The 15,978-nt window shown below is 42.7% G+C and overlaps 1 protein-coding gene across 4 annotated transcripts in view; it reads right to left on the bottom strand.

Annotated features, from left to right (window-relative positions):
- The window catches only part of csk (C-terminal Src kinase), a 78,247-nt gene that overhangs the window by 13,213 nt on the left and 49,056 nt on the right, over positions 1–15,978 (bottom strand). For all 4 annotated transcript variants that reach the window (XM_006628887.3, XM_015343729.2, XM_015343728.2 and 1 more), the window contains 4 exons: positions 14,898–14,977; positions 10,544–10,657; positions 9,544–9,656; positions 603–822 (listed from right to left, as the gene is read on the bottom strand). In XM_006628887.3, the coding sequence (XP_006628950.1) occupies positions 603–822; positions 9,544–9,656; positions 10,544–10,657; positions 14,898–14,912 (462 nt within the window). In that variant the 5' untranslated portion in view covers positions 14,913–14,977. The remainder of the gene's footprint in view (positions 1–602; positions 823–9,543; positions 9,657–10,543; positions 10,658–14,897; positions 14,978–15,978) is intronic.

A 15,978-nucleotide genomic window follows, 5' to 3' on the forward strand; every position in this document is an offset into this window, starting at 1 on the left:
CACCTAAACAACAACAGTGGCACTACGCTTCTGGAAAAAGCTGTAGACACGCATCGCTGCTTTTTAATAGTTGATGAAGATCCATCTTCTTACGTTGAAAGTTGTTGGAATTAGACCAATGTTTCTTCCCTTAAATAAGTTCTGCGTGATGAAATAATTTAATATGGTACTCTTAATGGTTTTATAGATGCCCAGTCATGTTATTGAAGCCAATATCTTGGTTTCTTTCAAGAAATAGCAGGATGGGGTCCTTGGATCAAGTGACTACTAACTACCAGACTAGATGGGCCGAAAGGCCTCCTCTCCTCAGTAAGTGCTCTCCTGTTTTAGTTCCCAAACATACTTCATCGTAATTAAATGTCTTTAGGATTCCTCCAAACTGGGAGCCCTACCAGACTTTCTAGTAGCATTTAACTGTGACCAAAACTAAAATATTTGGAGAAAGTCCAGGACTCAGTTTCACAGAAGAGGGAAAAAAATGCAGAATACTGAGATATATTTAACACTTAAAGCTTTTGTGCACTGTCACAGTACAAAGATACAGCCAGCAGGCCTGCTGGACAGGCAGAGTGGTCATGCCTGCACGGTGCTGCCCTCCTCACCTCCACAAGCTGCATGAGGTTCTCGAAGTACTCCTCCTCATCGATGGTCAGCTTGCCGTTGTGGTAGATGATGCGGTAGTGCTCCACCTTGCCCTCGCAGCTCACGCACAGGGTGTAGTCTCCGGGGTAGTTGGTGCTCTCCCGCACGAGGAACAGGCCCGTCTCAGGGGGGTAGAGGAGCCGCTCCGCCTGCTCTCGGGTGATCTTCCCATGGAACCAGCTGCCAGGGAGAGAGCACAGCCGTGGTGAGCACAGAGCACAGAGCACAGAGCACAGAGCACAGAGCACAGAGCACAGAGCACAGAGACATGCTCCCAGGCCAGGGAGAGAGGAGAAAGCACAGAGCACAGAGACAGGCTCCCAGGCCAGGGAGAGAGCACAGAGCACAGAGACAGGCTCCCAGGCCAGGGAGAGAGCACAGAGCACAGATCCACCACAGCCATGATCCCAGATGATCAGGCACTACGGGTTAGAGCAAAAACTAAATAAAAATGAGCAACATTATAGATTCAAGAGATCCAAAAAACCCAACAAAATTCCCCAACATTTATAGCTCCCTTACCTCTGTTATGACTTAGCAAGAAAACATTTACAATAACAGAAAAATACATTTAGAATGCCCCGCACGAAGAAAGTTTGTCTGAAGAAGCTCTAGCTCTAACTTGCCCACAGGTGGTACAAAGTGCTATTTTAGACTTCTCTCCACTTCTCTGATGAAGCTATAATAGAGCGCAGGCCTTGCCGCACTTTGCTCGGACACTGACTGGGTAAATGAAGCCCCGCCGCTCTGTGAACCCGGAAGATCGAGAGACATGAGGTCCTGTTGGGCAGAGCGGAGGAAATGGGGACAGGCAGTGTTTCAGTTTGTCAGAGCCCACCAGCACTCCGCCCACTTCATGGACTGTTAAGTGCTCCATCGATATTGCTGTTGTGGGCTCTTAAATAATTCAGGATCAGCCTGAGTGAAGCAGTCGAGTATGAATGAAGGGATTAATGATTTATAACGCCAACACTAATGTCTGTAACTAGCAACGTACCTTAAGGGCTGCAATGTCTTTCTGTTTTTCAACCAAAATTGAAATAATAGTAATAATAGTCATGATTTTATACATTCTGCTTTTACCAGTCACTTCTTCTAACATATGACAAGTTCTAGAAGACCGGTGTGGTCTAAGCCCTCTCTCTTTAAAAGCTCAGCTGGCTCAGTACAGATTAGAACATGTGCAGTGAAGCATAGCACTAAAACAGAAACCTGTGCCCCACTGTCATACTTCCCCTCTGCCACTTCCTGCCCGCCCATGTGCAAGCCTTTCTTACGGATGGCTGCTTTCTTCACGGAGCATTTGTCTTTTTCGGGAAAAAAACAATCTGAACAGAAGCGACAGGAAATCAAGCACAGGTCATGACAACCTGGAGCCAGAAACAAGGGGCACAAGGGAAGACCGCAGCCCGGACTGGAGGCCAGTGCACTGCAGGACAGAACTATTCTAAAACATATTGACGAAATCCATCTAAAGGACTCGCTGCAGATTCATAAACAAGAGCTCAAACAGAAATGAATCTCACTGAGAACAGGAAGCACTTCTCCTGACAAAGGGCGGTGTCTGCCTGGAGACAGCTGCTCACACGTTCTCTTTCACGACTGGGATGATGAGTTCCCAGGACAGGCTGATTGGTTTCCTGCCTTCGTGACCTTTCTTTCACTTTGACATTGTTATCAGACCTCACCAAGGCAAAACTAAGGCTGTTTTACGCCGCCACATGAGTGCTCCTGGCACTGTGGACTGGGACCTCCAGTAAGGAACAGAGTCTCTTAGGCGGCTCTGTAAAAGATTCTCATGAAAGAAGTGAAGGAAAAAAGACTGTGGCTGAATGTAGCCAAGAAGGGCTGTTAAACAGAATTTTAAAGAAGTTAAGGTGCACAATTTAAATTTATAAAGTTAAATTATACAACTTTAAAAGACCTTTGTAGACCTTTGACTTTCAATTTATCTGTAGTACAGCGATAGCATGCTGAACATTTAAACAAATGAAAGAAGGTTTTGAGAAGATGAGTGTTGGCCAAAGACTGTGGAAATGTAGGGCCTTGAGCTCTTTGCCCTCTTTTGTGCTCTTTCCTCTCCACAATCTCAGTCAGCACCGTGAATGTCAGTTGGAATGCCCCAAAACAATGAGATCAGAGTCTATTTTTGTCAAGTTGTAATCACACAATAATTGCATTCCCTGTAATGTTTTTCCTTCTCCTACTCCTTTCACATTAGGACTTCGGTCTGCGTTTAAGCGGCTTAGAGGGGCTTGAGTTGATTAGATTAGTTAGGTTTTCCCTCCTCTTAGCTCTTTAATGCTCTTTAATCTGCGAGATGTGCGACTGAGGCAGGGCAGAGAACTGAATGCTTCAGCGCTGGACGTCACAGTGGTGCCAGAGGTGGTGCCTGGTGGCCTAACGGATAACGCACTAGCCTCCTAAGCCAGCGATTGTGCGTTCAAGTCCCATTTGGGGTGCTCCTGTTCCCTTTTGGGGCGGAGTGGTGGCTCTGTGGCTAAGGATCTGCGCCTGTGTCTGGAAGGATGCCGGTTCAAATCTCGTGGCCGGCAGAGGAATCCTACTCCGTTGGGCCCCTGAGCAAGGCCCTTAACCCCAACTGCTCCAGGGGTGCTGTATAAATGCCTGACCCTGCGCTCTGACCCCCAGCTTCTCTCCCTGTCTCTGTGTCTCATGGAGAGCAAGCTGGGGTATGTGAAAAGACAAATTCCTAATGCAAGAAATTGTATAGGGCTAATAAAGTGATCTTATCCGGTGGACAGCTGACAACACAGCGCTTCATGAGGAGCGGTTTTCTGGAATAGGAACCTCTTCATACGGTACTGTCTTGGTTGCTTAAGTAGAATATCAACTTTTGGTTAATTTAGTATAGGAATTCCCCGCTGAATGTCACTTTGCTTTTATGCCACTGACTTTTAGAGACTGTGGATGTAAAAATTCCCCTGTCTAAAAGACACGAACTCCCACCCCAAAAACCTTCCAGAGCATAAGAAATGGCAAATAATAAAGTGATTACATTATTACAAATGATTACATTATAGCTATTATTACAGTGTTATTTTATAGCTGTATCTTTGATTATTTTTACGCCTCTTCTAGGACTTTAGGTCCTCTAAACGCAAAGCGAAAAGTCAAGAGGCACAGGCAGACTACGACACTAGATGACTTATAATACATTCACTCTATCAAGTATTAAATGTATGTACACTAATGTAACCCTAGTATTATACTGTACATACGTTTAATTTTAAAGTATTCTGCAGTGTAGCTTTCATCATCATGCAATACACTATGCTTTAAAAGTACAATTTTAAATTTAATCTTACAATGTGTATTATGTATTAAAATGTTCATCACTCACACACACACACAAGATCACTATTTCTCTCGTGCAATCTCTCTCATATACAAGCTCTCTCTCTATGTTAATTTTTAAATTCACAGTGTTTCTAAAACATTTCAAACAAGGTTAAATTCCATTTAAGTGCTTAACTTAATGGGTCATTACTGTAATCATTCGGTTTCCACACACAAAACGTGAATGTACACTATTGCAGACTTATGTCGTCATGTCTTGGTCCCTTTTTCTGTTGAAATATATCGATTCCTTTGGAGAAATATGTAGAATTTAACATCCTCTGGGAATATTGACATCCTCTCAGTGCCCATTAGCTCATTATTTCTGATGGAAAATATTTCCACCTCTTAACATAATTTCGCTTAGCATTCCCATGTTACGGTCTCCACCACGGACATTAAATGGGGACCCCGGTACTGTTTTTATTAACAGAAAATGCTGTTATACAACAATTGAACAATTCCCTACTTAGTACCGTTACAGAATACCTTTCTACTATAGTACCAGTATGTTTTGCATCACTTTATCAGAAAATCTCACAAAATTCAGAACAGTTATTAACCAAGAAGTTTTGCACAACACAGACTTTATGCACAAAAGAAATCCCACCTATAGGTGCTTGAAGCACAGGTGTCGCAGAGGCCAGTCGGTGGCCAGCGAGTGGCGTCAGACAGTGAAACTCAGGACAAACCCCCTTGCACACTGCCCGCGAGTGGGACTGGTGTACAAATCAGAACGTCCAGCATGAGGCAGGCTGATCGGATTTCTGCGCTCAGGACTGGGGGTTCCCCACCCTTTTCATAGATAGTTATGTTCAGCAGATATTCGTGCCCCTCAAGGGCACTGTCTGGCACTGCAAGGACAGCCCAGCCGAGCCGAGCCCTTGAGCGGCTCCGGCCCGACACCACCAGCCCACCACAGGTCCTGTACATTTTCAATGCTGCTGTCAACTTAATAGGAGAGCTGTACTGAGCAAATGACATTAGTACTTTGACAGGCAGCTGGTAAAATACAGCATTGATGTGCTGAAAGCTGTACAATAAAACAGTCCACGAGAGGACCCAACTCATTTACAAACTCTGCTTTAAATCCAAATGGATATATAGATGCTCCTGTGTTATGTACAGAAGGTCGCTCAGTAGTCACCAACACCGGTAAAACTTGAAGTTGATAAAAGATGCCAAATGACAGTTTTTATTCTAGGGTTTCTCAATGTGATAGATTTCTGTGAGCACATACAGGAACTTTAATTAGCACAGAAAAGCTTAATTATAATACTCCACTATCTAGAAGTACTAGAGGATACAAACTCACAAGAAATACACTTAGTGTTTATAAGGACCTATAAGGACCTTAGTTTGACCATGTAAATACTATGAGCTTTTACAGTTTTTGCTTACTAAACATATTTAGATCCAAAGTGATTTTCCACTGCAAAACAGATAAATTGATCAAAGTTCAGCCAGTCATGGTCTGGCTTGTGCTAAGACATTTAACATGGAATCAAAAAAAGAAGATGGCTGTTATGATCGAATGCTGTACCTCATTGTAAGACGTCATCCATGCAAATGAGTCGTGGCTGCACAGACGTGCCAACACATATAAAGAGGATGCTCACTACAGAAGCTATTGGCAGGAACCTTATTAGTGCTCCTGCAGTGTTCACTATACTCACCTGGGATTTCTTTTGTATTTAAAGGAACCCAGGTGGCCCTGTCTCATGTCTCAGTGGACAAGAGGCCCAGTTCATGGCAGAAGCACAGGGCACCTCAGCGCTCCGTCTGATCCGCTTCCCTGAACGAGCTCTTGTTTCTGCTGCCCACACAAGTGCTGGGAGCACGTAGCTGAAGCACTACAACACACCGTTTTAAAGGGGTCTATAACGATCTGGGGCTATAGACACAGAGTGATAAACATGCCCCGTTTCCAACTGAACTTTATTTCTTTCCTTAGGTTTCCTCAGTTTGTTTTGTCTTATCCTTGAACTGCTGGCCTTAGTGGTTTGATCCAAATATTGCCCACTCCTCCCACAACTGAAGAGAGCTACATTATAGAGGCTTCTTCAGATTTCACCCTCACTTAGCACTCTCCTTGTTCTCAAAGAGCCTAATTTCTCAGTTAGCCTTTCACATCATTTCTCACCATACAGATAACCAAACTCAAATATCGCGGAAAATCCGAAGATGAGGACTTATTGCAGCAAACACAAAAGTCATATTCATAGGGACTTCCTCATTAAAGCTTAGAATAACCTGAGAACTTACAGTTTTATTTAAACCAAGATTTGAATTCTTTGCCTTCCTATCTACTGCTGCGTGGTGTTCTGGCATTCCTTTGTATTTAATAAAGGGAAGTGTATTTTTTTCACATTCCAGAGAGAGCTATTTAGAGCACTTTTAGGAAGTTCTAACAAGGATATAGTATTGGAAACCTGTCGGTTCCTCTGCATCTGTCAGCCTTCGCAGGCCTTGCTTCTTATTTCCAAGTCAGAAATAACAGAGCCGCTGGTGAGGAGGAAGCTGCAGCAGCACTGCACAGGGCACTGGCCTGCGGACAGCTGTGGCCTTCACTCCCTCTGGGGAGCAGCTTGCCGCCTGCTCGCTCGGTGGAAAAAAGACCATTTAAGTCCGGATATTCGCACTTTACACAACTCCAAAAAGGAGATATTACCACTATTCCCATGGAACAGCAGATTCTACATGCTGATGCTGTGACTCTCACTCTCACACATTTGAGACTCGCAGCTCTTTCGTATGGAAGTGTAAAAGCTGGGTCTGGAGAAGGAGGCCAGGAGAAGGAAGGGCTGTTGTTCTGTTTTACTGTTCCTGTGTTCATGGTCTACGGTGAAATAATTCAGTCACAAAAAATTGTAAAGCTTTTTAAATTCTCTCTAATGACTCGAAAAAATCATTTAAATTACAATGGTAAGAATGTAGTAATGTGCTTCAGGTGTGTGGTAACATGCAGCACCTGATTAGATGTTAATCAATTGTATTTTGATTTTTGATATGTACGCTGGACTGTCTAAAACCTTCAAAAAAATCCTGTCTGAGATGGTCAGTTCAATGAGCTGTCAACCTACATCAGATGAATTGTCTCCTGAGGGCTGGGAGGCACTTTCTCATGACACTTAGCTTCCTGTTATTATATGCACTATTAGTTTTCTGTGTTTGGAGGAACAATTTGTTGTTAATATTGTCACATATTGCATCTGTGTGTCTTCCATCAGCCTAGGGCTGCTAGTGGAAATGGAAGGAGACTTGGCATGAATATTAAAACTGTATGCTCCAAGCTAATGAATGAATAAAAGAGTAACCTAACTTGTAACAGTTCAGAATTGATCTCTGCTGGTTTCTAAAGGTACAGGAAAATTATGTTAAGCACATACCATTAAACACATGTACAATGTACTGTATAATGCATACATAGCCAGTTATTACAGGACTTTTGTCTTTGTATATGTGTTTAATGTTCAGTTAATCTGTATTTGTTACATCTTGCTTTTTTGTTCTTATTCAGCACTCAAGGGTGTTCTAAATACCCTGAAACATTTTCCATTATTCAACCAAATTGCACAAAGCCTCTGACGTTCCTGTCAGGCTTTTGTACAGGCCAAGAGACCTTTATAAGTCCATCAGCCTCATTGCATTCTGCATAAGCACTCAACATTTTGTCTGCACGTAGCCATGTTGAAGGATGGATCCCAGCCTTGAGAGACCCATCCCCGAGCTTAGCTATCTGGATACCCCCTGTTTTATGGCCGGTGCCCTGACTCCCTTCACTGTGATGCAGACCTGCGATTATATTGATCCACTTCCACACTTCACAGTGGATGTTATACCCTTTTATACTGCTGTTGACTCTGCCTTTTAAAAAATTGCCATTGATTGTTCCATGCAATATATCATATTACATGCGCCATTTAATGTAACACTGTTTTAAGTAATGATACATTCTCATGAAAATAAATATTTCATATAATATGCATTTAATATCCACTTTTTGTTTTTATAGTTAATTCAATAACTACATCTGAATCTTTCCTATTGGAAATACTGAAACTAGTTCCCAGTCTCTTAACAATATATTGACTCAAAGAAAAAACTCAATGAAGTCAGGATGAAGAGGCACAGCTTGGTGCCCTTCCCACGTCCGAATAACTCCCCTTCATCAAGGAACAGCTGCTCTGCATGACTGCACTTACCTGCTCCAGTTAACACTTTTAAATTCAAATAATTGAATGAGTAAACTGGGAGGATGCAATAACCTTGGAAAAGTGACAATCTTGAAAAACATTAACTACAGAAAACAGAAGATATAAGGATAGTTCTCCCAGTTTGAGTGAGCCTGCCATCCCAATCTGCTCACATTTCAAGCTTCATTAACACTTCAGAGAAGGATACCCACCTCAGACACACAGGATGTTGGGGCAGCAGCCGACTTTGCTGGGCCAGAGCCAGAGGAGTATATCCGCACATGTTCACTGTGCTGTTTACCCCAACCTTTACTACCTATTTACTAACCAACACAACTGTAATGCATGCTTTTCGACAAGAGTCTTGACACTTCAGGGGCACTGCCTGGGCACTAAGCTACCATTGTGCCAATAATGAGCCTAACGCAGGACTGAAACTGATGAGCTGAGAGCCCCAAACAAAGACCAAGAAGGGCTGCATTCATAACCTGTCTTACACTCATATGTACAACTCTATCCCAGATTGAGTTGTGGTTCACAAATTGTCTGTTTTATGTCAGACACAGAGCAGAAAGCTTGAATAAGTTCGCATTAGTCACAAGGCTTCAGTTTCATGTACAGAACTCAAGCTCCCCAGAGAGTATCTCTGCTGTAAACGTTATGTAGAAAATAAAATATATGGTTACTGCACTCTTATTGTCAGTGCAATCAACCATGCTATTTCCAAGTCAAAGAACAATAACTTTTTAAAAGTTATTGTTCTATAAGGCTTTACATGGCTTGGCACCTCAATACCTGTCTGAACTTTTATCGCCCTACTCCCCACCTCGCAACCTCCGCTCTACAAATTCTGCCCTCCTTACTGTCCCCCAAGCCCGTCTACATTGTATGGGCGACAGAGCCTTCTCCTGCTATGCCCCCAAGCTCTGGAACTCTTCGCCCAAGGATATCCGAGAGTCACCTTCTCTAAACTCCTTCAAATCCAGACTCAAAACCTTCTTCTTCAGAAAACTTAACTGGTTCCATTCTTCACCCCTCTGCTCTTCTTAGTACCACCTTCCACGGTCTCCTCTATTGTTATTGTTGTATTGTTGCAATTATAATTGTGTCCTATTTTGTGAAGTCTTCTTATTTATTGTTGTAGTCTTCTTATTTATTGTTATTGTCATCCTGTAAAGCGCTTTGAGAAGCCACCTTTAAAGCCACCTATTTTTATAAAATAAAGTTTATTATTATTATTATTATTATTATTATTATTATTATTATTATAAAGTCACAGGCTCCACTAGAACTCAACAGCATGACACAGACTTCAGGGCTGAGTCCAGGACTGAGCTGTACTCACGGCATTAGGCTGAGTTTGCCTCCTGATTTAACTCCTTCCCTTTTTTGGACATAGTTAGCCGGGATGGTACCTTCTCTCCCCATATTGTTCTTTGCTTTGTACCAGTTTGGATCCTGAAAGACAGCAGAGAATAATGATGTAACACACAAAAAGAGAAAACCGCAAGGAGGCTGATGAGCCAGAGAATGATAAACCCTAAAGCAAAGAAAAGAAACTCTCACACATGGGTCACCCTTCAACACATCACCTGCCCTTTACCTTGCAAGAAACCGCAATGACAGAGGGCATTTTATAGGTGGAGGATACCTCACTTTCCCTCAGCGCTACGCACAGTGAGACAGCAGCTCAACACAGACCTCCTGATCTCTAGTGCCAGAGGAGACATCACTTTGCTTACCAAATTACCATCTGGTAAGGGAAAGAGGGGAATATTTGTGATTAAAATTGAAAATATTAATATTCAATAAATGATTCAGAACACCAACAGAGAGAACTGTGCGTTTCACAAAAACCTCAAACTCTGAAGAGACTTGAACAGGAAGCAGGTGACAGTGACAGTGTCCTGGTGACAGTGACAGACTCCTTCAGGTCACCCTGCCACACTGGGCTGTTTAATTCATAGTGCCCACCAGGCCAGAATTACCATTCTCGCTCACAGAACAACATGAACACCAGCTTCCCGAGTTTCTATTGCTTAATCATACTCTTAAAGTGGGGAAAAATCATGTCATTAAAACATGCACTGAACTACAGCTCTTCACATGCATCTCAGAAAGGAAGAGAACAGTCAATTTAAACAGTGCATGTTTATATTATACATACCATGGATATACAGCATGAGCGCTATTAAAAAACAAGTGTTTTCAGTGTTACAAATATGTGTTGAGCTGTATTTCTATATTTTTTTTAATGAAAGGATACATTGTTGTGCGCTTCAAGCAGGCGTTGGCAAAGAAGGTCACAGTTTAGCAGTACATACAGTGACACGGCTCAAGGTTACCTTGGTTACTCCAATGATGGTTAAGACATCTCCTTTGCTGAAGGGCAGGTCCTGCTCTGTTGTCCCCTGGAAGTTGTACTTGGCTATGCACTCTGTGCCAGACGGCCATACTGTCTGAAAATGCAAGGGAACAAAGAACAAAGTGTTGCAGGCAATCACTCAGGCACAGTGCAAATGGTACACAAGTAAAGAACAGTGTTTTCCATTTTTTTCCCATGTTTAATGTTTAATTTTAGGAGCTTTCAATTTAATACAGCCTGGTCTAACTGCATGAAGAAAAAAAAACCTTAGGCTGAGGTTCACAGGGGCTACAGAAGAACAGGACCACAGGACTCGAGACACAGCCTGCATGCATGGAGCAGCTGAGCCTGGACAGGTAGGCAGGTTGGCTCACTGTGGTCACCAATAAAAAGGGATGTGTTGGCAGGAGTGGCTACTCAGTCACACACTGATCCAACTCTCACTCACGTCAAACGAACACCCTGATAAACTCATTAATGTCTAAAGAAGTTCAGCCCGGGAGTACAGTTGAATTTCAATCACACAACAAATTGAGGAACTTCAGAGAGCAGATTAAGAGAACAGAAACAGAGGTCTGCAAAGGGCTAATTTTGTACCAGTAGTAGAACGTTTTCATGCAAAGAATTACTACCGCATGAGCAAATTACTCCAGCATACTGAGGAAGCTAACACAGTGGGTTCAAAGGTTGATGGTGTGACAGAATTGCACTCTACACACAAATGGTCTCACTTGAGCAGCTGAGTGAACTGCTCTGAGCAAAAACATTTCTTATATTCTAATGACAAGTGGTTGAAAGGGCTGCAAAACATTTCTCATAAATAAGCTTTTCTAGGTGTGTGCTGGGGTGGGAACAGCCTCAAGATCAAACTGATAATCTGTTGCATGTGACAACCTGTCTGCACAGAAGAGTCCACTCAGGGCAGATCTAAGACATCTCGTGCCAGTTCCTTACCTGTGTGTCCCTGAGAATGTCAGTAAGGAAATCTGCTAACAGTGAAGTCATGCAGTGGAACTGCAATTATTATACCGCATTGCCATGGTCATTAATTTAGATGAAGATCACTGTGAGCCTATTCCACTACAAAATCAATACTAATGCATGATGACAAATACAGTTTGGGAAAGGCTAATGATGACAACTGTGTCATTTATAAATATACATAGAAAAGAACACTTCAGACAAGCTATATGTACGTGTAGCGAGAAAGGGAGAAACAAGAACAGCGATACTGGTCTATATGCTATTGTCTCTCTGTTTCACTTCCACCTGGCAGTGCTTAAAATAAACTTGTGTCTTATAGGGTGGTTGAATGCATTTACATAGCTATGATAGTAAGTGAAATTCTGCACCATATGTGAGATGACAGTTATCCTCAGTGGACAGCACGTGACTGTAGTACACAGGGCAACTAAGCAGAATGATCTATCATGAATAATAAACCTAAAATCTAATCAGCCCAGGGAATCATCATGAAGAAGTTAACAGATCACTCTTTCCACCACATTGCAACTGAAAATGAGAATTTTGACATTTCTAGAATTTAAATATTTAACTGCTCCAGTAAATGCTCTTGTTGGTTATTTCCCTCTTTTTACATTCATATTCTTCCACACATTCTGCAGCAAAATTATTTTTTATAACTTCAGACATAATATAAGTGCTTAAAGCAGATGTTTTATTGTAGATTACGGGGATGGCAGTTGAACAAATGCAATAATTGCTTAATATTGATTCAACTTTGGGTTGTTCAACGATCAACTTCAGCTTTCAGATTAACCTGACAGTGCTACAAACTGAAAGAGTAACTCCTCGCCTGCTGTGAGGGTCTCTGTTTCCTGAAATGATACTCCACACACCCTTTGTAAAACAAAGGACATCAATTGCTCATTTCAGATTTCAAATTTGATAAAATGTTGGTTAACTGTTGAAACTCCTGCCACTGACATTACCACGGTGAAAGAGACCCGCTTTCTGTTTTATACAGTTGGCCCTTCTGGTCTTCCCAGAGCGAGAAAGAAAGTGTCATTCTTTATGAAAAGGACCAGTCGTACTCGAACCTCCGGTTTTCCACTGGCTGTATTAATTCCCCAGGCAGCCCCAGACTTAATGCATAGCGGAGCACAAAGAGGCCCTGTACACCAACTCAATGGAGGCAGGACTGGCTACAGCTAAAGGACTAAGGCCAGTCACCCAGGCCAGCTTCAAGGAGAGAACAGAACAAGTGCTGTATTGATGGTCTGTCAGACACTCCAGCAGCCCTGATCCCTGATAAAAGGAGTCACTCACAGCTGTGTGCTGCTGTCTGGATTCTTCCACACTTTCAGACTGACTAAACTCCAGCGGTTCAGTAACTACAGCACCAGTCTACAGAAGGAATGAGTCTCCTATTTTGCTTGTCTTTGTGGGAGAAAATGAGACTAAATCACACAGCAAGACTGCAGGCATGTTCTTTCCAAAAGGTAGTTGGCCACACAGAGAGACTGTCAATGCTCACAAAAATCTGGGGTGCATTTCCAGTCTTAGTCGAACTGACACAATTCCTTCAAATTGTTGAGGACAACAATTTACTCTATGTATAGCTGGCTGGGGAAAGTGGTTCACATGAGGCAGATGTTAAGTACAATGAAGCAAATCTATTACTGCTGTACTTCTGAGCCATGAGGTCAGACAGGTGCAGAAGGGATTTATCAGGAATGGACTCCAAACACCGAGATATACAGAGCAAAGAGTAGTTGTGTGGCTGATTATGATGAATGAGTGAACAGTCAGTTCAGCCTCTCTAACTCATGTGGTAGCCAATGGATACAGAGACAGCGAGTCCTGTTCCTGACAGATGCCAAGTCATTCTCTCAGGAAGTCCCTCCAGCTTTTGCCACGCAGCCCACTACCCCTTTCTGAGTGCAGATCCAAGGAGTCATCCTCAGCTACACCGTTTCCCAGCAGAAAACCAAAGGAACCACTAACGTGCATTGGTGCCGCTTCTTGGTTTGTCCTTCATCAACCTACTTACAGAACCCTCGATAAGTACAAAAAGAGGTAGTAGGAAAACCAAAAAGGACAATCAGATTTATTCGACTTTGCATCAACTTAATATTTCATAACCACACAACGTTTAAGGCAGGTTAACAATGTCCAAGGGCCTGCGGCTCACAGTGGCTCCAGCAGCCTCTGTCCATGGTGCTGACGCTCTGCCCCCTGGGCTTGGTTCAGGGGCTGCAGGAGTTTCTCCATGTGACCGGACAAGGCCTGGCCATTAACAAACCGCCCATCTCAAATTCTTCTTCAGATTTTCAACACATCCAAGAAGCCCAGATAATTAGCATCTTCTCACAACACACACATAACAGTACTAGGTTGGGCAGGCTCTAGGCAAATCTTGCCAAGGGATGGTCTAAACAAGAGATGTGGCAATATGTCCACTTGGATTTGTTAAGTTTCATACATATTAATTATTAAATGGCACTTATATATAATTGATGTTTCTTCGAATTGTATTGGTCACCCATTCATCTTCACAGAAAGCCATACCTTTACACAAAGAGCTGTGAAAGTCTGCCATGCTGCTGTAGGTGATACCCTCTCTTCTTTCAAGAAAACAGCTATGCTTTCTTTTCCTAAAAACTAAATGAGGTGGATGGGCTGAAAAGCCTTCCTGCATTACTTGGAAGACCAGATGTTGGAGTCAATGAAGTCAATGAAGATGCAGGCTGCCCTCATTTCGGTCACTGTGCACACAAGGTGCGGGCGTCACATTTCATGTAGTATTCATGGGTGACTGACAGTAGCTCCAGTCAGAGTGTTGGGTCACAGCAGAAAAGTCGAGCAACAGTGGAGCAAAATCACCACGGAGACTGTCAGCCACAGGCTCTCCCAAACTCTGCTCAGGTAAAATGAGGCAATGAGTTGGCTGCACTCAAGGGAGATAGAATTAAACTCTCATTCAGCTTCATCACTCTGAAGACTTTGAACACGTTTTTAGGTTACTCGTTATCCTCCAAAGACTTTCTGTACAATACAGACATAGACATTTTATTTGTCGATGGAGTGCAACAGGAATTTGCCTCAATGTTGCATACACCCCATAACACATTTGCATTGCACTGCATATTTCAAGTACTATACAGGGTTTCACCCTTAGTACAGCAGAAGAATAAAAATGATTCATGAAATCACTAGTGTTTTTCTTAACTGACTGATAATGCCCAACAGATTGGAAAAAGCTGAAAGGCAATGAGATGATCTCTGAAGAACTGGGGATTCCCAGAGCAGCACAAAACTGCCCTCAGGTCCTCCAGCATAATGAGGATGAAGCAGTACAGTAGCCTCTCTACCTGGATCCCAGACATGGTGATTCGAATGGGCTGCTGATGTCCTCCTCACTCCAGTCACAGGTCACCTGGTACCATGAGAGCTGTGGGCACAAACACAAAGAGCTATAAGGCCAGTGAAATACTGAGACCGCATCACTTAACACAGAGCTGGAGGACGCGACTGAGGAAGTTCTCAGGAGATATAAAGACCTTACTGGGAAGGATCCGTTTAATACACTTTAGCAATAGAGCCATTTTTCCCCCATGCATATGGGTTTTGTAACAAATGTGATGATTGTGACTCTTCTACCTGAATTCTGTTATAAATCATAATTCAACTACATGAAAAACAATAAACGTATGTGTAACAGTAAAAATACATTTCATCGTGTAGTTTTAGTACAGAGCTTCAGATAACAGCACAAGACGGACAACGGTAATCACACTCAGGATTAGAATAAAAACAAGCTGAACACTGAGCAGACAGCAGTTTGAACAGTTCGATAAAAGTCATATTAACCACAGTGTGGTTCCGAATCTGACAGGTTAGTTTGCATGAGCCTGGCTTAGCGCTGAAACAAGCTGGCAGGGCTGTGACTGTGATTCAGTAGTCAGGGGAGCAGCAGTGCTCTCCATCCTCTTCCCCACATCTCACTGCAGCCTCAGGTGAGAACGTGACGCCCACTGCTGGCTGCCGTTTCTGCAACTTGCCCTGTTATGTGATTGGTCATTTTTAATGCTGTTCTTTAACTTGTGTATTACACTGTGATCATTGTTTCGATTATCTCCTACTACTACTTCTTGAACAGGATTACCACTCCAAGCTGGACTTGGAGTTACCCTTAAGAAGGGTAAACAAGCTTTCCCTAAACCAAGACACAAAAGATGCACACTGCACTACAGAAGAGATGCTGATGTGGTTACCCTGTGCACCTCTCATATAGAAAGAGCCCAGTCAACAGAAACAGGAAATGACGCACATTGACTGATGAGATGTGAAGCTGATATCTCACAAAGATGAAAAAGAAAAATGGGTACAAAAGTAGGTTTGCAAATGGCATTTAGAAGGGGTTTAGAAATTAAATATATAACTGAAGTATCA

This window comes from Lepisosteus oculatus, chromosome 5 (genome assembly GCF_040954835.1).
Source record: "Lepisosteus oculatus isolate fLepOcu1 chromosome 5, fLepOcu1.hap2, whole genome shotgun sequence".
Taxonomy (NCBI): domain Eukaryota; kingdom Metazoa; phylum Chordata; class Actinopteri; order Semionotiformes; family Lepisosteidae; genus Lepisosteus; species Lepisosteus oculatus.